This window comes from Stegostoma tigrinum, chromosome 15 (genome assembly GCF_030684315.1).
Source record: "Stegostoma tigrinum isolate sSteTig4 chromosome 15, sSteTig4.hap1, whole genome shotgun sequence".
Taxonomy (NCBI): Eukaryota; Metazoa; Chordata; class Chondrichthyes; order Orectolobiformes; family Stegostomatidae; genus Stegostoma; species Stegostoma tigrinum.
Genome location: NC_081368.1, coordinates 10,932,132 through 10,956,832, shown reverse-complemented (window position 1 = coordinate 10,956,832; position 24,701 = coordinate 10,932,132). Strand labels below are relative to the sequence as shown.

The following is a 24,701-nucleotide window of genomic DNA, read 5'->3' as shown; positions in this document are numbered from 1 at the left end:
GAATTGGATAAGGGGTGTCTTTTTGAAAGGTAATACTTTGTGATTAGATAAAAGGTGATTTGAATGTGCATGGTTGAGTAGGCAGCCCTTACTTTGCAGTGTAGGTACACGGGGTTCAAGGTTCAGTCCGAAGTGAATTATTGGCTGTCAGCCCAGTGTTTCATGACATAGACCCTGCGCTGAATTGAACAGGGTGAGTTGGTAATGGATCAATTTGGTGTCTGAAAGACAGCTTGTTTAACAGCGCAGGGCTCCTTCATTATGGTGCTTTTGGATGGGATGTTAAGCCTCTGTCTCCCAAAGTGTGGTACAACTGTACATTCTTTGCTCTCTAAAGCAACAGATTAAGCTGCAGTTTAGCACTCACATAGTGCAGCACACTTTAAGTACTGCACTTGAGTGTCAGCTTAGACCTTGTGGTCGAGTCTCCAGAATTGGACTTAAATGTGCACCCTTAAATACACCTATGATCAATCTCACCTCACTTGTGCCTGGCATTTCCCTAACATTACTTTCGGAGAAGTTAATTAATGTTTGTCTAAAATTCTGAAAGAAGCTGTAGTTTTTGGAAAATATTAGTTCCTAAAAATGTATTAGATGAACATGGAAGTGTTTTTGCTTGGCAATGAGTTTGAAGCTCTTGCCCTTTTGAATGGGTTGTGATTAAGTCAAGTTCTGACGTGAAAGCCTGAAACGAACTATTTACCCCAGCCTGGAAGAACCTGAGAAAATTCTAAAAATAATTACAAAGTGAAATAAAAGCATTTTTTAAAAATCTTGGAGAAATATATATATGTTATAAACTTGAAGAGCAAAACATTTTAGAGTTATGAGAAACATAGAAGCTAGGATATGGAGGAGGCCATTCAGTATTGAAGCCTGCTACGCTATTCAACACCGCCATGGCTGATCATCCAATTCAGTAGCCCAATTCAGCAGTCTCCCCCATATCCTTTGATTAATTTATGGGTGAATGGGATTAATCAGATTGTTCTCTTCAAGAACTGAAACAGGCACAATAGACCCATTACTGTCTTTCTGTTCTATAAGACTGTGAAAGACAGGAGCAAATAGTTAAGAGATAATGAGGTGCAGACCTGGATGAACACTGCAGACCAAGCAGCATTAGAGGAGCAGGTAGGCTGATGTTTCAGGTCTGGATTCTTCTTCAGAAATGGGGGAAGGGGAAGGGGATTCTGATATAAATAGGGAGAGAGTGGGAGGCGGATGGAAGATGGATAAAGGAGCAGTTAGGTGGAGAGGAGACGGACAGGTCAAAGAGGCGAGGTGGAGCCAGTAAAGGTGCGTGTAGGTGGGGAGTAAGGGTGGGGATTGGTCAGTTCAGGGAAGACCGACAGGTCAAGGAAGCAGGATGAGGCTGGTACATTGGAGATGAGGGTGGGGCTTGAGATGGGAGGAGCGGACAGTGGGGAGGAAAGATGGACAGGTTAGGGAGGTGGGGACAAGCTGGGCTGGTTTTGGCGTTTGGGGGAGTGGAGATTTTGAAGCTCGTGAAGTCCACAGAGGAGCTTTCCTGCTCCTCTGGTGCTGCTTGGCCGGTCGTGTTCATCCAGCTCTACACCTTGTTATGTCAGATTCTCCAATATCGGCAGTTCCTACTATCTCTGAAGCAAATAGTTAAGAATGATTTTAGAGAAACGAAAATACTGGAGAAGAAATTTGGAGGAGATCTGAAACATGAAAAATAAGTGCCCAGAGTACATGTAGCCAAGTGACTTCTTCAGTGGTGATATGTCAGCTAGCTCAGTTGGCTGGACACCTGGTTTGCAATATAGGGCGATGCCAATAGTGTGGATTCAGTTCCTGCATTGGCTGAAGTTACCATGAAGGACTCTCCTTCTTCATCTCTCCCCTCACATGAGGCATGGTGGCCTTCATGTCAAAAACACCACCACACTAATGAAAGAGTGGGCCGATGGCAAGCTTGCCTTTCACCTATCATGGTGATCTCCTAAGGTGCTTGTCATCTCATGTTTTTCTCTTCAGCTGCCCATAGGAGCCTCCTATTTTCAACTAGGCAATATGTTGAGGGAAAAGAACCCTTGAGCTGGTTTCCCATCGCCTTCAACCCATCTGCCTCAAGAAAAATCATGCCCTATTCTCTAAGTACCTTTGTTTTTATTCTGCAATTGCCCCTTGAGGGGGATTCCTTGCTATTATTGCCACCAAAAATTCCCTGATTCCACCAGTGATCACAACTTGTAACCTCAAGCATGGGACCGTTACCTGTGCCTGGGGTGGGGCAGGTGAACTCACAATAGGTGATCACCCCCCTTGAGATCTCAGATAGTCCTGTCTGAAATGACTTCTACATTTGATAAATAAGCAACTCATCTGCAAACCACCAGAGGGAGTTCCACTGTTGTGCTGCAGTGCTGCATGCTTCAGCAATGTTAAATTGCCAGAGAATGAGAGTTTAACAGAGTAAGGATTAGGATTGGGGGCATGCAAATCTCTGTATGGGGAGGGTACAAGAAGCAGCATTTCATGCTGTAAAGTGGAGTGCAGCATAGCATAGAGGTGAAAGTGCCTAGATTAAAGAATAAAGAATGAATTCTGATGCAATCGTTCAAAGAAAGATCTTGTATTTAATTAAAGACCTTAATTAAAGCGATTCATAACAACTGAAGCACTGCTGAAATGCATTGTCCTAATGTAGGAAATGCCACAGTCAACATGTGCGTAACAAGAGTCCAATGACAGGGATCAGATGTTCCAGTGATATTTCTCAGGGGATAAGTATTGAACAGGATACCAGGGAAGAATCCCTTATTCTGGAAATAATGCTTTAGAATCCATATACACATCTGAGAGGATACATGAGGCAGAGTTTTACTGTTTACAGTAGAAAGGCATCACTTCCTCAGGGCTACACCAGGAAAGTCAATCTAGATTTTGATGCTTAAGGCTCCAAAGTGAAATTTGCCCTTACAAGCTTTTCACTCAGACTGTTACCCACTGAGGCACAACTGACTTATCCCATTATACCCTGGAATGATTATATTTCAACTCTATTACAACATTATTGCCGTAAATTCCAGGCCAATTGTACAAATTGTTGCTTTTTGGGAAGGATCTGTTCTGAAGAAGTACCCCTGCCTCAGCTTCAGTATCAGTATCAAAGAAAAAAAATTCACAAGAGCCTGGTGTAAAAAAAAGATGAAGTCTACGATTTACAAAGGAGACAGGTTCTGTCTGACTTCTGGAATTACTAACTGAGTTTCAGTTATCATAACTATGTCCACAAAGGGGCAGTGTTAGAGAATTATTGTGGATGTCATTTGGCCATCACAGTAAAAAGGCTCTCTGTTACTGCACCCACATGAACCAGCCTCATCCTTAAATGGCTTGCCACAGACACAGTTAGTGGAAACTCCAAATGGTGATTATTTCAATCTGGGGGTGGGGTCATATTCTTTAAATCTGTGAGGACATTTGGAGAAACGTCATTCGCACTCTGTTAACAAACGCTTAACAGTTTGCAAATATGTTCATTTGTCGTGACTTTGGATAAATTATTTTAAGAACCAGCATTACAGAAACCCCAGGCCTTAGAATATTTGTCAGCAACAGTGACTCCTCACGATGAATCAATGAAGATCCGAGATCTTTTGTACAGCCCAGGGTAGATTGAATCTTTGTGACTTCCCATTGTTTCTTCATCAGTCATCTCTCCAGGCCATCATTGCTAAAAGATGAGGAGGATTATTTAATAGATAAGAAAATCCTCCATGATTTTTCTTTCATTACAGGCTGGCCAAGGAGATTCAAAAGGCTGTCTTAAGGTTTACATTTCAAAATAACACTAATTCTTATTCAAGTAAAAGCCAAAAGAACTGCAGATGCTGCAAATTAGAAATAAAAGCAGAAATTGCTGGAAAAGCTCAGCGGGCCTGGCAGCATCTGTGGAGAGAAATCAGAGTTAACGTTTCAGGTCAAAATGCTAACTCTCATTTCTGGCCGCAGATGCTGCCAGGCCTGCTGAGCTTTCCCATTTATTTCTTATCCATTTGCACTAAGTACAACTACACATGGTAATGATAGATTGCCCAGCCCTGAATTATAGTTACATGGTATGATGGCTAATCTATTTTCTTTATGTGTTCACGTTCATGTTCTGTCTGCAATTCTTCCAGAGACTGGTGTGTCCTACTGAGTGTTCCTTTTAGATTGTAGATTCTAGATTCGTGTTGTATTTATACACAGTAATGTGCAACTCCATGGCATCATCACAAGATTGTTCCATAGTCCTAATGCCCTTAATGTCCTGGGTGCTCCTCAGATAGAGTTATTAGGGGCATGAATATGTGCGAGTCACCAACCATGCTATGGAACCTGGTCTCAAATCTGCCATTGAGCTTGTTCTGCCTGGGTCATGTGCTGGTTTGAGTGTAACAGCCACCCGACATAATAGGAACCCATTGGCTTACCTTAACCCAGAAACAGTATATCACTTCAGCAGCAACAACAGCCTTCAGAACATCTGCCCTAATTCTTGAAGCAATGAATAAGGGCCAAAGAGTAGTTCTGCAGCAGCCTTGATCAGTCCTAGTCTTATGACCCAAGGTGTGGACAAGCTGATTCTTCTTATTTATTTCAAGGTCAGAAGTGGGGGAGGCACAAATCCCTGGAAAGGCTTGATCAGCAAGCCCAACATAGGGAAGGTAAACATCAATCTTTTCCTGATGAAATGCCCAGAGCCTGTTCTGGTTATAGCTACCATTCTATTTTGCCAGAGAGACAAATGCAAGATCCAATGGCAACACCCTTATGCTGGTCATTGGCATCTACCTGTTCTCTGTCATAATCTGAGCATGGGGTTGTAAGAATGTTCACAAATCTGATGTTAGGAGCAATTGTTAGGAGCTGATGACAAAGGACTAGAATCATCCAGTCTGGTCCACCATCACTGGCAGACTGGCCCACGTACAGCAGCAGACACACTGCCACAGGAAGTTTAGTGTTGATGGACTGAAGGACTCTGCAAAGAAGGACCTATTCATTTAATGCCTGCCAGTCAACCAGCAAGAAACACAGAATGTCCACAATGCCAAGTCCGCCCTTAAATCCACCTTCTAATCTCTCTGGGCTCTTTGGGCTTTTCTGTGAGAAAATATCAATGTTGGTTCGATGAAAATGACCAAGAAGCCCAGCGGTTATTGCATCAAAAGCCCATGGTGTTCTGAACTGGGAATGCAACTAATACTTGAGGAAAAGAAATCAGATCAACTGAGAAATGAAGATCCTGGACCAAGAGAACCCATGACCGGAACAGATGGTGGGTAGAAAAACTGCAGGAAATCCAGCAAACAATCACAATGTTCAGCGTAGTCAAAACTATCCATGGGCCATTCACTTACCCTAGTGAGATCTCAAAATGGAGTGGCTCTCGTCAATATTAGTGAGTGGCACTGGAAGGAGCACTTTGAGGATCTCCTCAACCAAGACTCAGTCCTCAACAATGAGTTCCCCTGATCACATTCCACAGCGTGCACCCATTTCCATCTCCACTTAATCGCAGCTCAATGTATGGGTGAAATGCTCATCCAAAAGCTGAGAACAAACAAAGCTGCTAAAACTGACAGCGTCTTACCCAAAATAATAAAACACAGTGAAGAAGAGCTTGGTGAGATTTGTATACATGACCTCACTCTTTTCTTAATTCATTCACAAGAGGTGGGCGTTGCTGACTAGGCCAGCATTTAATACTCATTTAATACCAGAGGGCACTTAAGAGTCAGCCATGTTGCTGTGGGTCTGTGGTCACATGAGGCCCATGCCAGGTAAAGATGCAGATTTCTTTCCGTAAAAGACATTATTGAAGAGATAGTAGGAACTGCAGATGCTGGAGAATCTGAGACAACAAGGTGTAGAGCTGGGTGAACACAGCAGGCCAAGCAACATCAGTCTCGACCTGAAACGTCAGCTTTCCTGCTCCTCTGATGCTGCTTGGCCTGCTGTGTTTGCCCAGCTCTACACCTTGTTGTCTCACATTATTGAAGAGGATGGGTTCTTCTGACAATTGACAAAAGTATTATCGTCATATAACTCCAGATATTTTATTGATCTCAAATTCCACCATCTACTGCCAGCAGCAGTTGTGGAAGCAAGGTCATTGGGGTCATTTAAGAGACTGCTGGACATGTATATGGTCACAGAAATTTGAGGGTGCATACATGAGGATCAATGGTCGGCACAACATTGTGGGCTGAAGGGCCTGTTCTGTGCTGTACTGTTCTATGTTCTATGTTCTATGTTCTACTATGGCAGGAATAGAACACAGGTGCCTAGTACGTTATCTGGGTCTCTGTGTTAATGGTCGAGAGAAAATACCACTAGGCTATTGACTCCCCATATCCATGAGGCTTCCCACTGGAGATCTACAGAAATGACAAGCTCTACAACCTGTGTTGTCTCCAGTCCAGAATGAAAACCATGTCAATCTCCGTTTTTGAAGATGGAGTATGCACTTACTTGTGAGGTCCAAACGACAGTTGATTCATTCACAGAGGATTATAAGAAAATGGACCTTAGGCTAAACATCCAATGTCATCTCCCAGCCTGTTTCCATTACTTTGCACTAACAAGACATATGGTGCCCCTACTGGACAATGCTGGCCAATTCTCTTTTGTTGGAAGTTTCCTTTCAGTAAGAGTAGGCACTGATGATGAAATTCAACAAAGATATCAATCATTTTGAGCATCTCCAAGAAAGCAAGATTCGGGCTAAGAAGGAGAAACATGTGAAAATCTAACCATCTCATGTACCCATTTCATCAAATGTCTCCTGCTCGACCTGCAGCAGTTCAGCTTTGGATTGGTTAGTCACTTGAGGACCCACAACTCTAGAGTGGAGGAGAATCAATTGAGATTGCAAAGGACTGACTAAAAAGAAAACCCTTAGATGTTCTCTCATTTATGGCCTTTTCAGAGTAATTCTGTTTTCACCCCTGCTGCATGTCTTGGTTGTTTCATGATGGATAAAAGTTACACTGCTTTGGTCAGAGGTCCATTCCAAATGCTGATCGCTGTGTGTGTGAAGTATCTTCCAACTCAATTTCTGCAGTTCTCTTTTAGTAGTTCAGTGCTCTCTGGCCCACAGAATCAATGTTCATCATAAGTAGATATCGGTAGAACCACAGAAGAAAAAAGCAATCTTAGGATGCAGAGATAGTCGGAACTACTGATGCTGGAGATAACAAGGTGTAAAGCTGAATGAACACTGCAGGTCAAGCAGCATCAGAGGAGCAGCAAAGCTGACGTTTTGGGTCTAGAATTTTCTTTAGAAAAAGAATTTTCTGAAGAAGTGTCCAGACCTGAAACATCAGCTTTACTGCTCCTCTGATGCTGCTTGGCCTGCTGTGTTCATCCGGCTCTACATTTTGTTATCTCAGCCTTAGGATGCTGAGTTTTAACCAAGGTGATGGGTACCAAATCTACCAGAGAGGGGTTAGGGAGCAGGTGAATTATGGCCGGATGTAATGGGGAGGGGCAATTGAAGAGTTGGAGTGTTGAAATTGAGGAGAAAATTCCTGTGAGGTTCAGGAAAAGCATCAATTAGCAAGGAATAAGTGAATATCCAATTCAGGGTGCTCTGATTGGGAAATCCAAAGTTGAATGCAAGCCATGTTGGGCTTTTGAATTGAAAAATGGCCACTCTCTCCCATGTGCTTTCTGTAATGTGGGGTAAAGCCCATCCTCATTCCTAGCCCAGAGTCTCTAAGACCAAATATAACACCCCTTCAGCCTTGGTAGCAGACTTTATTTACGTGGTTACCTTCCATGCTACTGCGAAATATAATTCCTCAGACACACATCAAGGATTCAGGGATCAGTTTATTCTGCAGTTTAAGATTGTGCACTGAGAGAGCAGAGGACCTGGTTTTCCTACAGAATTTGTGTAACCATGCGGATCACAACTTAACTAGAAATACACTTCCAGGAAAGCAATTGGAAAGCCGTGAGCCTATATGTGAAAAAGGCTTTATTGAATATGACTTGAAAACAGAGTTTCAACATAATACAATAAGTACATAGAATAAATAAATAGCAGGATTGGTCTATGAGCTGAAATGTTTATATCCCACTTCATAAGGCAACAACACATCTTCCCCACTCTCATTTTGATCTTTGATTTATTGATCATTAATAATGGACACAGTAAACATTCTTAGAGATAGCAAGCAACACCAGCTTTGAAGTGCTGTCGATCATTTGGAACTCCTAAATCTAAACGATTTAGACATCAGGGGAGGCACGTCTCATTAAAATGAAAACAAGTGTGTGAGAAATGCCGGGTAAATTCCCAAATCTCAAAGTTCATAGAATCCCTACAGTGTGGAAGCAGGCCATTTGGCCCATCGAGTCCACATTGACTCTCAGAAGAGCATACCATCCAGACCCATTCCATGCCTGTAACTCATGGCTAATCCACTGAGCCTGCACATCCCTGAACACTAGGGGCAATTTAGCATGGTCTATCCACCCTAACCTGCATGCCATTGGACTGTGAGAGGAAACCCACATTGATATGACGAGAATGTGCAAACTCAACACAAACACCTAAGGCTAGAATCAAACTCAGGTCCCTGATGCTATGAGACACCATTGCTAACCATTGAACCATCATGCCACCCACATTCTGCCACTTTTTGGAAGGACTACATTGTTAAGAACGAGGACAGAGGTTAAGAAGCATCTCACCTCAGTTTAGTGTGGACATCGTGCTGCGGATTTACTATATATAAACTGAAAATACTCAAAAGACTCAGCTGATAAGGCAACATCTGTGCAAAAAAGAAATTAGTTCATACTTCAGGTCAATGGCCTATCTTGTTGAAACAGGTTGCTTCAATTTTCAGTCAGATTTTATAGAGGCCAGGAACAAGAGCAGGCCACTTGGCCCTTCGAGCCTACTGTGCCATTTAATATGATCATGGCTGGCCTGATTGTGGTCTCAGCTCTGCTTTTCACTTTGCCCCACTCCCCGTAACCCCTGGTGCCCTCGTCTGTAGAAAATTGAACTCAGCCTTGAATAAGTTTAAGGACTGAACCTCCATTACTTTCCAGGTAAGAGAATTCTACACTTTAACAATCCTGTGAGAGGAAAGAATTTCTCTTCACCTCTCTCTTAAAAGAGAAACCTTTTACCTATGACCCCTATTTTAGTCTCCCTCGCAAGCTGAAGCATCTTCTGGGTGTTCACTCCATCTACTCCCTTCAAGATCTTGCATAATTCAAGATCTCATCCTTCCATGTTTTTTAGGATATAATGGGTAACTTGTTCAACCTTAAAATAAGTAAATTTGTAAAACTTTTGTATTATTATTATTATACATTTATAAAACTAACAGTACTTTGAAATGTATTTTGATGCCAGGATGAGTACAGCTCCAACACCATTCAAGAATCTCTACACAATCCAGGTTAATGCAAGCAATCTGATTGATAGCACAAATGTACACTTCCTTCAACCCAGACACATACTGGTGACAATGGGTACCAGCTATAAGACGAACTATCCAACTTGCCAATACTTCCTTGGAAGTGTAGTGTTTAATGGTAATTTGTCTGAGTTTGTTAATGTTAGTCTGATAACTGATCCTTGTATACTTGCTTGATTGCTTAATCTTGTGGGTGGAGCCACAGAGCTAACTGAAAGCATTTGGATAGAAGACCAGGGATCAAGGAAAGACACGTGTGTTGGAAATTCTGTGATTTCTAAGATTTTTCATAATAATTCCAAACCCATGGCCTTTACCTCCTAAAACAAAAAGACAGTAGGGACAATACCATCTGCAAGTTATCCCAAAATTTACTTATCAACCCGACGTGGAAATATACATGGCTACTTCACTGTCACTAGGTCGAAATCCTAGGACTTCCTACTTAATGTTATTGTTGACTATCTTCATGACATAGCCTGCAGTGGTTTAAGAAGATAGTTCACCAGCACATTCTCAAACCAACCAAGAATGACAATAAATTCCAGCCTTACTGCGAATACCCATATCCCATGAATGATTTTTTAAAAACCAGTTTGGTGACGTAGAAGTAAAAAGGTTTTCTTTGCTTTAATCAAACCTTAGAACTTAATAACAATGAGTGAGGTCCTTTGTCTATTTTGCCTTTTGTCAGCACTTGGAGCTATCCATTTCATTGCTGAGACCTGTCATTTCCTCATCCCGCCTTCAAATCTTTTCTTTCCAAAAAACTATTCATTTCCATCTCCAACGCTAATGTGGATTCTGTTTCCAGTACTGTTTCAGCACAATGCAAATTCTAACACACCTCGTTCTTCACTACAACGAGGGAAAAGGGAACATAAGGAACGTAAGCTTTTCAGAAAAGAAACCAGGAAGGACTGTAGCACACAAAGGTCAGTTAAAATCTGGAGTTCTACCCCATCCAGCACCAGCTCTTGTCATCCCAAGTAAGACCCACAAAAATAACTGTGGATACTGGGGCCAGTAGGAACTCTCAAAAATAAGCCTGATGAATGTTTGCTGGGTAGAATTATCAATGGGCATAGAGCAAAAGCAGGTCAATAGGTTGAGATGGTCATGGCCATGCTCTAACAGAAAGGCAGAGCACGCTGAGCAAATGACTGTTCTTAATATTCCTGACCCTCTGCATAAAAGATAACTCCTATACATTCCCAATACATAGAAACATCAAAAATTGGTTCAAAAGTCGGCTGTTTAGCAATCTGGCTCCACCATTCAATGAGAAATGGCTGATCATCCAACTCAGTACCCTGTTCCTGCATTCTCTCCACATCCTTTGATCTATTTAGCTCTGGGAACTATATCAAACTTCTTCTTGAAAGCAGACAAAAAAAAAGACATTGTTAAAAGAACAGACAGAAATGTCACAATTCTAACACAATGTAACACTCAATTTTACAATGCAAAAACAGAATTGTTAAGTCTTTGTATAGGTCTGATAATAAATTCTTTAAAGTAAACGATAGATTGACTGCATTAAGAAGATTCACAACTGCAGAGTTAAATGCAGCTCATGGTACAGAATGTAGCAATAGTCATAATTTCCTTTGTTACCAACTCTTAAAACATTCAGCAAGACAAATGGAAATGTTTCAAACTTCAGTTGCACCTTTATCAGAACATGTTTGAGGTCATAATTCCTGCAGTTTATCAATTTTTAGTTTCTTTTTGATATATGTTTAACAAGGAAAAGGGTGAAGGTGCTGGGACTGAAGCACTTTACATCTTGGGCACCCCAAAGTCGCGTATGACCCATTTTTTGCTAACTTAATTGCTGAGTTGAGTCTCAGCATGAAACAATTTTGGATGTACATTAGCTATAAAATGGCAATGTGAATGTGAATCAAGGGCCTAAGTCAAGTTCCCTGCTAAAAGCTGCCTGTCAGTGACTTTGTTGAATTTAAATTCAATGTGCTTTCAAAACATTGAACCTCTGGGCTCTCCAAATATTACAAAGCTTTTTGAGATAGTGAATAGAGAAAGAGGTTTTCTACTGGATGAGGTTTCAGCAGTGCATTGATAATCAGTTTTAAACTGTTATAGAACGGGTAAATAAGGGGTGAAGAATCATGTTTTAATCCAAATGCTTGTTAGAACATGGAATGAATCAGGAAATAATTGAACCAGTGACCATTGGTCATTTTAAGGGAAAATTAGATAAACGTTTGAAGCAGAGAAAGACACAAGGCTATTAGTAAAGTATCAGGCACTTGGATGGTTTTTAAATTGTTCTGGTGAACAGATGGTACCGATACAATGGGTTGATTGGCATCTTTCTATGCCATTAGTTTGCACACTTTCTAAACCTAATTCAAATATTTAAAGATTGTGTAATTGTTCTCTCATTCCCTACAAATACCTTTCTCAATGTCTAACTTTTGGAGTTATATTGGAAAAGCTGTTTTTTACTAAGTTATGTAATTGAAAGGTTGGACTATCCTTTTGGAGATATGAATTTAAATCCCACAGCAGCTGCTTGACGAATTTAAAAATAAGTAATAAAACTAGAATAAAATGTTAATCTCATTACTAATGATCCGTGAAACTCTAAACGCTAAACAATCTGGTTCACAAAAGTTCTTCAATCTGCCCTACTTATCAAGCCCTACGCATAACTCCATACCTATAGCAACATGGTTGATATTTAAATGAAAACCAAAAGAACAGCGGATGCTGTAAATCAGAAATAAAAACAGAAGTTTCTGGAAAAGTTCAGCCGGTATGGCATCATCTGTGAAAATCAGAGTTAATGTTTCGGGTCTGGTGACCCTTCTTCAGAACTCAGGAAGGCGTTCTGAGGAAAGATCACCAGACCTGGAACACTAGCTTTGATTTCTCTTCACAGATGCTGCCAGACCTAATGAGTTTTTCCAGCCACGTCTGTTTTTGTCTGCGGTTGACATTTAACTGCCCTCTGAAGTAGAATAACAAGCTACTCAGTTGTACCAAACTGCTCCAAAGAGGGAAAAAAAGCACTGTGAGCAGTACATATACTGTATAGACTTCAATAGCTTAAGACGATAGCTCATTACCAGCATGTCATGGTCAATAAAAGCTGGCCTTTCCAATGATGCCCATATGCTTTGAAAAGGGGTAAGTCCTTACTTTATCCCATGCCGAGAAACAAAACAATTCAGTCTAACTTACATTGTTTAAGAGCATTTTACGGGAGACAGAGGAAACATTCTTCATGTCAATTTGGCCTTGATTTGAACCCAAGTCACAGGAGCAGATGAATAAATCCAAATCATTGAGCCTGTAGTCAGCTTCCTCATCTGTTAATAGATTGCATCTTGTTCCAAATTGTTGAAGTACCCAGCAGGACAGTTGGGCTTGGAACTGCAGGCATTTATGCTGAGCTTACAGTTCACTCCTGAAGCCTGCCATTGCAAAACACATCAATGGTGATACCCACCCATTCAAATCAACGATGTAAGTGGTCACTGAGAGAGATAGTTACAAGATAATTTGGGGAGTAAAGGAGCAGTTTAGAAATCAAAATGAACAAACAGAGCTACCAGCTTTATTAGCTTGGACTCTACGTTTACTGACATTAGCTGAGCGTGTCATTTTTTGGGTCCTTTCACTCGAACATTAACCTATTTAAAGCAGTTTAATACACATATCTGAACAGTGGTAGATGTACACCAATGGAATGCTCTTTCAGGGTGGAACTTAATTTGGGAGTGGATGCAAAACTGGTACTAGTTGTACACACAATCAAATATTTAGTTCTATTGAAGTCAGTTGAACTGAATATTGGACATGCAGTTTAACAAGCAGCCCATAAGATACTTCCACAATTGCACCACTTTTCAGGACAAATTGCTACACAATGCCATGGCGCGTACCACAGCAGTCTCAGTATCATTGTTGAAGACAATCACAGTTGGGGTCTCGGGAATGTTATAAAGAGCAATCTCCTCTTGTTGTTTTGTTTTGGAGCTGAAGTGCTACTGGACAGCCTGAGGCATGTCACTCCATGCCTTTGCTTTCTTCTTGGCAATGGCCAGCCATGGAGGCTGTACAGTAACCAGAGGAGCAATCTTCACATTGGGCGTTGGCCGTTTCTCTCTTAAGCCCATTCCACAGGCTTGTGCTTTTGGCTGTAATTGTGAACCTAAAGAAAATGGCAAAGACAGATCAATGTCACAATATCAAAAAAGTCATTGTACCAATGTAGACACAAGCTTTTATCAGACTGCATGGAAATTATCTGGCGTTTGTCTTTATTCAGTAAACTGTTTACATTAAAAGGGTATCAGCCTATTGGTTTCAAGGTCAGTGGCTGAACATGCAAAGTTGTTTTCACCTCCAAAGTTACTTTTAGTGAAAGATTTCTATTGAAAGTTTACAACGTTTAAAAAAAGAACTTTTAGAGTCCAAGTTGCAAAAGAGTTGAAAATAAGCTCAAATCCAGCCCCATAAGGAAAGATAAGGCTTGCTTTAACATTGAGCCTTTTTCAAACCTCAGGACATGTTTTGAAACGCAGGCACTGTTGTGGTGCAGGAGCTATGAAGGACAGGAAGCGAAGAAAAAGTGATGAGGTAGCACTCTTAATTAAGGATGAAATTGGTAAATAAAGACAAGAGATATATTAATTTTATTCTAAAGATCAAGATGTAGTATCAGTTTGAGGAGAAATAAGAAATAGAAAAGTAAGAAGTCACCTGTGGGAGTAGTTTGTTTGTTCTCTAAAAGGAACTGTATTATATGATTATGTACACAGGAAGGAATGATGAGATCCATAATGGAGGGTTTGGGTTATAAGGAGAGGCTGGATAGGCTGGGATTTGTTTTCACTGGAGCATTGGAGGTTGAGGGATGACCTTATAGAGGTTTATAGAATAGTGACGGGTATAGATAAAGTGGACAACCAGTGTGTTGTTCCTAGAGCTGAGGATTTCAAGACTATGGGACTTATTTTTAAGGTGAGAGGAAAAAGATTTAAAAGGCAATTGGATAAGTAAATGAATAAGAAATGTTTGGAGGGAAATAGGCCAAGTGTAGGCAGGTGGTACCAATTTAGTTTGATATTATAGTCGGCATGGACTAGTTGGACTGAAGGGTCTACTTTTGTGCTATCATTCAATCTCATGAGAAAGGTAAAGTAATAATCATGGGTGATTTTAATCCAAATATACTATAAGAATTAGATTGGCAAAGGTAATCCGGATGATCAATTGATAGAATGCTTTTGGGATAATTCTCAGAGCAGCATATTCTAGAGCTAGATAGAGTTGGTTATTCAAGACATGCTGAAATGTAATAAAATGGGATTAATTAATGATCCTAGTAAAGGAATCCTAGGTTGCAGTGATCATATCATGGTTGATTTTCACATTCAGTTTGGGGGAGGGAATTGTGTGTCAAAGACTAGTGTTTTAAACTTAAATAAAGTCAATTACAAGAGAATGGAAATAGAACTGGCTAAAGTGAACAGGAAAGTTAAGTTAAGGCATAGAATTGCAGTAACAGACATTTCAGGATATATTTCTTCTGACTCAGCAAAGATATATCCCCGTGAGAAATAAAGATTCTAAATGGGGAAGCCTCATATGGAACTAAGGAAGTCAAAGGTAGTATTAAATTGAAAAGAAAACAGCAATACTCTGTGAAGATTATTGGCAGGTCAAACGATTGGGCAGAATATAATATAAGTATAGAATATATAGTTAGTAATGTCTGAAAATTGGGAGATAGAAAGTGGGGAATAACAGAAAGCTAGCTAGAAATGTAAAATAGTTAGTTAGAATTTCTACAGGTATTTTAAAAAAAGAAAATGTATCTAACATGAGGAATGGTCCCTTAGAGAGTGAATTTGCAGCATTGGTAATATAAGGAAATGGCAGATGCAGATATTTTGTGATTGACTTTACAGTTGAAGCCGCAAATGGCATCACAGAAATATTTGCAAATCTAGACGTGAAAGCAAGGATGATAGTTAAAACAAATATAAGCACCAATGAAAAGTTACTGAGACAATTATTACAGTGAAGGCTTATAACATCCCAGAACACGATGGGTTTCATTCCACAATTTTAAAATTGTTAATTGTTAAGATATTAATTGCATTTATTCCAATTTTGCAAAACTCCCTAGATTCTAGGAAGGTCCCATTAAGTTGCAAAATGATGAGTATAACTTAACTAAGCAAAAATTGAAGAAGATAGAAAGCAAGAAACTATAGGCCAGTCATGGAGAGCTAGGCTCTATTATTAAAGAGGTTATTGCAAGGCACTTAGAAAATGTCAAAGCCATCAGGCACAGTCAACATAGTTTTATGAAAGGGAAATTATATTTGACTGTTTTACCTGAGTTCTTTGAGGATAAAGGGGATCTTTAGATGTGATATATTGGATTCCCAAAAAGCATTTGACAAGGTGTCACATCAAAGAATAAGAGCTTTTTCGTGCCACAGGTGACATATTAGCATGGTTTTATAGAATCCCTGTGGGGCAGAAACAGGCCCTTCAGCCCAACAAGTCCACAGTGACCCACAAAACATCCCAGCCAGACCTACCCCCCTCATAACTCAACTAATCTACACATCCTTGAAGACTTTAGGCAATTTAGCATGGCCAATACACCCAGCCTACGTATCTTTGGAGGCTGGGACAAAACTGGAGCACCTGGAGGAAACCCACGCAGACATGGGGAGAAATTGCAAACTCCACACAGACAGTCACCGGAGGGTGGAATCAAACCTGGGTCCCTGCTGCTGTAAGACAACAGTACTAACCACTGAGTCACCGCGCCGCCTGTAGGTTTAGAATGGATGGGCTATCAGATTAGGTGTACATTATCATTTTCAGGTTGAGAAGCTGTTACCATTGATGTGCCACAGGAAACATAAGCCATACCTATCATGCTGTTACTGTGATTCAGACAGCTCAGTCTATAAAAAGATCTGTCTCTACATCTTAATTCTCTCAGCTCAGATCCTTTCTTTTTAACATCTTTATTCCCATCCTCTTTCATGCAGGTTTCCCCTCCATTTTTCCATTCTGTCTATCTTGTCTAAATAGCAAGTTTCCTGGAACACCTGATTTGCAATCAAATGTTCAGAATAACCATTGGCTCAATCCCGCTCATTTTTATCATTTACTTCTCTTTGTGTAAACTAAACCAGAATCTGAGCTGTGCCATGTCCTTAGAACTGACTGGCATCCACCTGGGGTGCGATATTTCTTTTAATGAAGCATTCATGCATAAATATATTAATATTTAGGGGAAGGGAGGTGGGAATCCATCTGTCCTAAGATACTGGAGAACAGGTCAATATCTCCTTCATTACGATGGTATCACTTGATTTTGTGTTTTTTTTTACCATGTCCAAGGAGAGTTTTTGTGTTGGATTGATCCTCTTCCTTCACATTGGTTTTTAATTCCTTGCTCTGAAAGCTGGATAAGGAGTTCTTATTTCCATCTTTTCCCCACAGGGGCTTTGTTGCTTCCTAAAAGAGAGAAGAAAGGAAAATTTATGGCCCTTTATTTTAGTCACATTATTTTGCTTACTGACTGCCAGTGAGCATTTGTAGTCAATATTCTGGTTACGTTTCCATAGAAATCAATCCCCAATGGTGCAGTCAAATAGCCTGGTTCACCGTTTTAATACAGCTAAATTGGGCATTCAGGAGAAACCACATTATTTAGTGAGTGGTGAAGATGTGGAACTTGTTATCACTGAGAGGTTTTAAGTTGGGCAGCACTTATGCAATTAAGTGGAATCTGGACAACCATGCAGGAGGCATAAAAATAGAAGGATGCGCTGATGGGTGACAAAAAAAAGACTGTAAGACAGAGAAGTAGAAGTAAGCCATTCAGCCCATCGAGTCTGCTCCTCTATTCAATGTGATCATGCCTGATCTAATAATCTGCAACTCCACTTTCCTGCCTTTTCCCCATTATCCCTGATTCACTTACTAGATAAAAATCTACCTCAGCTCTGAATATACTTAAAGACCCAGCCTCAGCAGCCCTCTGGGGTAAAGAATTCCACAGACTCACAACCCACAGAGAGAAGAAATTCTTCCTCATCTCTGTCTTAAATGTGATTATACCCTCTCATTCTAGACTCTCCTACAAGGGGAAACAACCTTTTCACACATACGCTGTCAAGTCCTCCAAGAATCTGAGAATTAGCATGACAATTAAATTTTGTTGTCATGTGTACTCAAATATAGAACTGTATGAGTACAGGGAAAAATTTACAAACTTCACATTCTCTGGCGCCACCTTGGTTACAAAAGCAGAATAAACAAAAACAGAAATGACCCAGAACATAAGAAAATGTCTAATCTTAAAGTCTAAAGTCTTATCTCCACAGAAGTGCTTGCAACGCTCAGCCACCAAAGCAGGGCCTACCCACGGCCTGGAGTCTAGGTCAGCCTATGAGTCTCTTATTGATTGCTTTGAGGAAACGCATTCTTGTTGCTGCTGACAATGCCTCTGTCACCTCCGATCGCTGGGAGAAGCTTTGTCACACCCGAATGCTGGAAGGAGCCGCGTCGTTGTTTACTCAGCATATTTCAATAAGGTTGCCTCTCACTTTTCTGTATTCTAGTGAGCACAGGCCCAAACTACTCAATGTCTCTTCACAAGATTGTCCCTTTATACCTGCTATCAGCCTCATGAGCCTTCTTTGGTTAGCTCCCAATGCCAATATATCTTTCCTTAGGGAAGGGCCCAAAGCTGTTCAGTGGGATGAGAATTGAGTACAATATAAACATCAGGACCTCCTGCTTAAATGAGCTGTTTCCAAATTGTAAAAATCATAGTTGACATCATACATAAAATTCCACAGCATTTTGTAAATACACCAATGCATTGCATCCAGCTGTTCTGCCAATCATGTCATGAATCTCAACTCAGTTTTCCCACGGGTTGAATCAAACAGAAACAACACGATTTGGTGACAAGTAAGTTAATTATGCAATCAAAGAAGCGGGACCCAAGCCTTATTGCTAAATTTCACATTAAGTTGCTTCTATCTCTCCTTCAGTAAAATTTCCACCACAGTAAGTTTCAATTTTTCCATTTAGTATTTCAGTCTTTCAATGTCAAATCCTTTCATTTAGTTACAGGATTAAATGAATAGATTAAAACAAAGATTTGTGAATGCTGAAACAAGTTAAAAACAGAAATTTCTGCAGAAATCCAGCAAGTCATCTATGGAAATAGAAATGGAGTTAACAATGTGAGTCCAGAACAGCTCAGAAGAAGGGTCACTGGACTACTTTTATTCCATTATTAATCTACCATATATAAAGAGGCTATATTTATTTTTATATATATGAAAGATAGTTTACCTATACTGTTCAGAATCTCTTATGACGCAGCTCTGTGCTATAATTGATATTCTTACTCAGTGGCCCCAATTCCTGCTCAATTGGCACAGCATTCATCTCCCCCATTTATCAAAGCATGTACCCACACTATTGTCCAAGCTTTTCTGTATCGCTAGCTCCGTCTGATTGTTGAAAGTATATATCATGCCCCTTGAACTACTCTGAATGTCCTCAAATCATAGAACACTACATCATTAGAAGAAGCCACTTAGTCGATGGTGCATGTGCTGGTTCTTGGAAAGGGCTATGTCATAGCTCCACTCCCCTACTCTTTCCACACAGCTCTGTGAACATCTACTTTTCAAAGATATGTCCAATTTCCTTTTCAAGTATAATTGAATCTGTTTACTACAAAGTGTAACCCAGCTTGTTGCAACTCACTGCACAAACAAGTGTTTCTTCAATTGACCTCTGATGTTGAACGAATCACTTCAAGGTTGTCTCCTGCACTAATCTCTGACCTGAATTTATCATTAGATAATGGAAACAAAATGCTTGGGTAAGGAGCTGATGTTGTTTACAAAATTGTCAGTTATTCTACATGCTCGCTAACAGTGCACCCCAAAGAAAAAGAAATGAAGAATTCTTTTTCACACTTGGCGATGAACTCCACCCTCTTAGGGTGGCATGGTGGCTTAGCACTGCTGCCTCATAGTGTCAGGAACCTGGGTTCAACCCCACTCTCAGGTGACTGTGTGTATGGAGTTTGCACATTCTGTGTCTGCATGGGTTTACCCCGGGTGCTCCGGTTTCCTCCCACAGTCCAAAGAGGTGCAGGTCAGGTGGATTGGCCATGCTAAATTGCCCGTAGTGCCAGTGATTCGCCATGGGATATATAGGGTACGGGGGTGGGTCTGTGTGAGATGCTCTTCGTAGGATCAATTTGGGCCAAATGGCCTGCTTCCACACTGTAGAAGCTCTACGATTCTTCTCTGAAGAGACTGCTTGTCTTTAAAAATGGATGGAATTAATGGATTTCTGATTCACTATTAAGAAAGACAATCACGCTACAAACACAAGCCTTTTCTTAAACATAAATGACCATACAAACCTAACATATTAGTAACTGAATAAAAATAATGTTACCTTTTTCATATCAGCCGATACTGAGAATCTGTCCTCCAAAGGCTGAGGTCTGTCCTGTATCCCTGAGTATTGAAAGCCTTTCTGTTTCTGTCTTGCCATGGAGACCCACACAGGCTCTGAGGAGCTGGCTCCAGAGCTTGCACTTTCTGTTGCAGCACATTTGACAAGTTGTGGTTTCCGCTCTACATAACAGATTTGTGCAATCAAATATCTTTTCCACAGGGGAAAAAAAATTGTTCGTATATCTGCAGACATTCAATCAAGACATTGCACACTTTGCTTTTAGAGGGCCATTGGCAAAGTCTTCTCAGCTGTTACCAATGACACACAAATGAAATGATGTGGAGGTGCCGGTGTTGGACTGGGGTGGACGAAGTCAGAAGTGGCGGGACACCAGGTTATAGTCCAACAGGCTTATTTGAAACCACAAGCTTTTGGAGTGCCGCCCCTTCGTCAGGTGAAGCAAAGTGAACAGGCTTCAACTGACAAGGAGCAACACTACAAAAGCTTGTGCTTTCAAGTAAACCTGCTGGACTATAACCTGGTGTTGCGTCACTTCACCCTTTACACAAATAAAGATAGTTAGTTTCAATGGCTTTGTGCATGCACTTGATAACTTTGTTCAGAATTAATTTCCACTTCAAGAATTCTTTGAGAAAACAGAAGGTGACTTTTTGTAAAATTCATTCACAGGATGTGGATATTACTGGACGGATTAACATTTATTGCCCATCCCTCATAGTCCAGGAGGCAGTTAAGCATCAGTCATGTGGCACTAGGTCTGAGTCACATGTAAGCCTGATCAGCTAAGAACAGCAGATTTCCTTTCTTAAAGCAGATGTGTTTTCCCCTCAACAACTGGCAATGGCTATGTGGTCATCGTTAGATTCTTAATCCAAGATACTAGATTCAAATTCCACCATTTGAGCCTGGGTCTCAAGAACATTTCCTGGGTCTCTGGATTACTGTGTCCAGCAATTATAACTTCAGGCCATCACCTCCCCTGTGGATGATCTTTAAAATGATGAAGGTGATTAGTTGGGTCAATGTAGAGATGTTTCCATTGTTGGGGACATCAAAACAAAGTGTTTTAAATATAAAGTAGTCATGAATAAATCTAAAAGGAAATTCAGGAGAAATGTCTTTACCCATGCAGTGTTGAGGATGTGGAAGTCATTACTTCTAGAGTAGGTGAGATGATTACTATACATGTAATGAAGGGAATATTGGGAAGAGACAGAAAGGAAAATGATATGTTGATAGTTAACCAATGCTTGCTTGGTGGTGTTTCTTGTTTCTTTCAGACCACAAACAGAGGGAATGTAATAAGCAATATCAGGAATATGTATAACACAGTGTTGCTTATTTAGCAATAAGAACAGTGAAGCAGTTCATAGTTATTATCCGGAACACCATCAGTGCACTCTCCTCCAACCACTGAAACACTAAGCCAAACAATTGATCAAGACAAGTCAATGTTCTGTACCTGAAGTTTTACCAAAGTCGAGTTGGGTTTGACGATCCTTTCTTTCACTCTTGTCTTGACCAGCATTGTCTTTTTCCTGTGTCACTAACTCTGCTGTGACATCCACTGAATCAGCTTTTCCCTGCGCGTATCTATTCCTGTGACTCTCCAGGAATAAGTTGTCATTGCCTTTCTGAGTTGCATTTACAGTGGCAGTCTCTGCCTGCCTGTTGCCTTTAGTAACGATGCCCTCAGCCACGGAGATCTGTACTCCCGCTGCTCGCTGGCTGTCAATTATAAGATGTTCGGAGTTACTTTCAGTTGAATATTTGTGAAGAGGTGAGGTTCTCCTAAGTTTGACGCCAAATGGGTTTTCTTTGGCATCTAATTCACTTTTCGCTTGTGGTTTTGTAATGTTTTGGAGACATGGCTTCTCAGCAGAAGCTGGTCTAGTTCCAGTAAATTTCATCTTCAATGGCTGATTAATGAACTGTTGGTATTTCAGGGGACTTCCTGTACCTTGATTTGATGACACTTCGTTAACAATCTCCTCACAAAGCTCAGGTTTCGGTGGCATCAGAGGACTACAATCTGTATTCAAACCTTCGTGCTTTCTTTTGGCCTCCAGTAGGGACCTCTGCCAGGCAGAAGCAATTGAGAATTTGACTGAACCTTGATTCACAAGCCTGTTATCTTTTTGTAATGGCATGTCAGGTATTGAATGTTCAGACTGTCCCTGAACATGAAGTAACTGTGCAGTAGAAGGTTCAGATTGAATCAATAATTCTTCAAGTGGAACTTTTGATATAAAACCAATATTGCCTGTCAATTCATTACTGGAAGCCAGTTGATGGTCTGCCCTGTTATTTAATAAGCTCGTAATAACCGTCTCTCCCGTTCTCATTTCATCTGTCAGGATGTTTTCTTCCTGAATTGTCTCTTTGAATGAATGAAAAGCATCATCAGGAGGTACAACAGGACTCTCGGCTTTTGTTTGTTCAGAAGTTGAGCCATGTTCTGATTGTACTGCATTTACACCATTTTGTACTTCACTTTCCTCTGTATGTATTTCAACTGAGGCCCTTTCTTCTGATGGAGGTGTGTCGGCATTGAAAGGTTGCATATCCTCCTCCATATTCTCAAATGCAGCTTCACCTTTGGCTGGATTGATTGTCCCTGAACATTCTTCTGATTCAGTAATGGCCATTGGCAGCACAGGAAGAGGAGAAACAGCATTTTCTTCCTTCTCCGTACAAGGCTTCTCAAAAGTTGATTTAAAATCTTCATCGTGCATTAGCATCAGTCCTGGTAACAACCCTTGAATATTGGGATGCTTCTCAGAACCAGGTATACCGTCAGAGGGAAGGAGTGCTTCTGGATCAAGTGTCTGTTGACTTGCAGTTGTATGCAATACAGCTCCATTCTGATCTACAGCATTTCCAGATGTGTCTTCAGGCTCTGGACTGTGACTACGAGGAACCTCAAGTATTTTGGAACTCTTAGAAACAGTTTCCGCAAACTCATCTCCATTTGTTTCATGTTCTAAGTCATTGTGTTGTGCCAAGAGATCTGTTGCATAATAAGGGAAAGAGGTCATAAATGATTTAAGTTCAATTTACGACAACTAATGTTCAAAAACTTAATTTTTAAACATAGAAAACATCCCTGCCGCCAGTCTTCGAAAAACATTTGCCCCGAAGTTATTTTTGCCAATTGTGCATTGTTTTCACTTTCGCTGCTGGTTTTGTAATTCAGTTATATCACATACGTTAAAGCACTAGAACAGCCCTTACACAAACAATTATAGATCCCTCACTGTCCATCCAAACATACCTTCCTTTAATATTATTAAAATCATTCATGCCATGCAAATGTCAGGCAATGACTATTTCCAACAAAAGACAATCTAACCACAGCACCCTAACATTCAACGGTGTTGCCATCACTGAATCTCCTACTATCAACATCCTGGGGGTTACCATTGACCAGAAATTCAACTGGACTCATTATATAAATACAGCCGATACAGAAACAAGCAACATGCTAAGAATATAGCAACAAGTAACTTTCCTCTGATGAAGGGCTCTCTGATGAAGGGTCTAGGCCTGAAACGTCAGCTTTTGTGTTCCTGAGATGCTGCTTGGCCTGCTGTGTTCATCCAGCCTCACATTTTATTATCAAGTAACTTTCCTATTGACTCCTCAATGCCTGTCCACCAGCTACAAAGCACAATTCAGGTTGTAAATGAATATTCCCCACTTGCTTGGGTGGGTGTAGCTCCAACAGCAGTCAAGAAACTTGACACCATCCAGGACAAAGAAGCCCGCTTGATTGACACCACATCCGCAAGGATTCACTCCCTCCACCAGCAACGCTCAGTATTAGCAGTGTGTACTACTTACAAGACGCACTGCAGAAATTCACCTAATATTTATTGTCAGCACCTTCCAAACTCATGACAACTTCCATTTAGAAGACCAAGGGCAGGAAATAGAGATAACAAGGTGTGGAGCTGGATGAACACAGCTGGCCAAGCAGCATCAGAGGAGCAGGAAGGCTGATGTTTCGGGCCTAGACCCTTCATCAGAAATGGGCGAATACAGGGGAACACCACCACCTGCAAAACTTCCCTTCCAATCTACTCATCATCCTAACACTGAAATATACTTCTGCTCCTTTCCTGGATCAAAAGCCTGGAATTCCCTCCTTAACGGCATTGTGAGTCTATCCATCTATTATCCATATCCATTGGACTGCAGCACTCCTAGAAGGCACCTTACAATCACCTTCTCAAGGACAACTAGGAATAGGCAATAAATGATCTGGCCAGTGAAACCTACATCCCATGAGTGATTAAAATAAAAATCACAAATGGAAGCGTACAAATAATAGACTTAATATTATTCAATTCAATTTACTTCAAATAAGTTAAATGCAGTGATGAAAGATATCGAGATGAGCTTCTCTGCTCTAAGGAGAAGGTCGTTTTGTTAGAGGTGTTCAAAATGAACAGGCATTTTGATAGTGTTTTGGGGGAAAACTGTCTCCATTGGCAGGAACATTAGCAATCAGAGGAGAGGGAATTTAGAAGTTTGGCAAAAGAACGAGAGGAAAGATTGGAGTAGCTTTTCATTCAGTGAATTTTTACAATCTGCCTGCAAGGATAACGGAAGCAAAATTACCAGCAGCAGAATTAATAGCAAAATTTTCAAGAGAAGTTTGATGTATATTTGGAAAAAACAAATTACAGGAAAAGGAACAAAGGAGCAGAT

General features: G+C 40.6%; 1 protein-coding gene across 2 annotated transcripts in view; it reads right to left on the bottom strand.

Moving 5' to 3' along the window:
• Nucleotides 1-7,992: 7,992 nt before the first annotated feature.
• zgc:66433 (uncharacterized protein LOC321250 homolog) overlaps nt 7,993-24,701 on the bottom strand; it is a 176,765-nt gene continuing 160,056 nt past the window's right edge. For both annotated transcript variants that reach the window (XM_048544803.2, XM_048544802.2), the window contains exons 9-12: nt 21,451-22,998; nt 19,965-20,146; nt 16,859-16,985; nt 7,993-13,647 (exon numbers count right to left, since the gene is read on the bottom strand). In XM_048544803.2, coding sequence (XP_048400760.2) covers nt 13,481-13,647; nt 16,859-16,985; nt 19,965-20,146; nt 21,451-22,998 — 2,024 coding nt within the window. In that variant the 3' untranslated portion in view covers nt 7,993-13,480. The remainder of the gene's footprint in view (nt 13,648-16,858; nt 16,986-19,964; nt 20,147-21,450; nt 22,999-24,701) is intronic.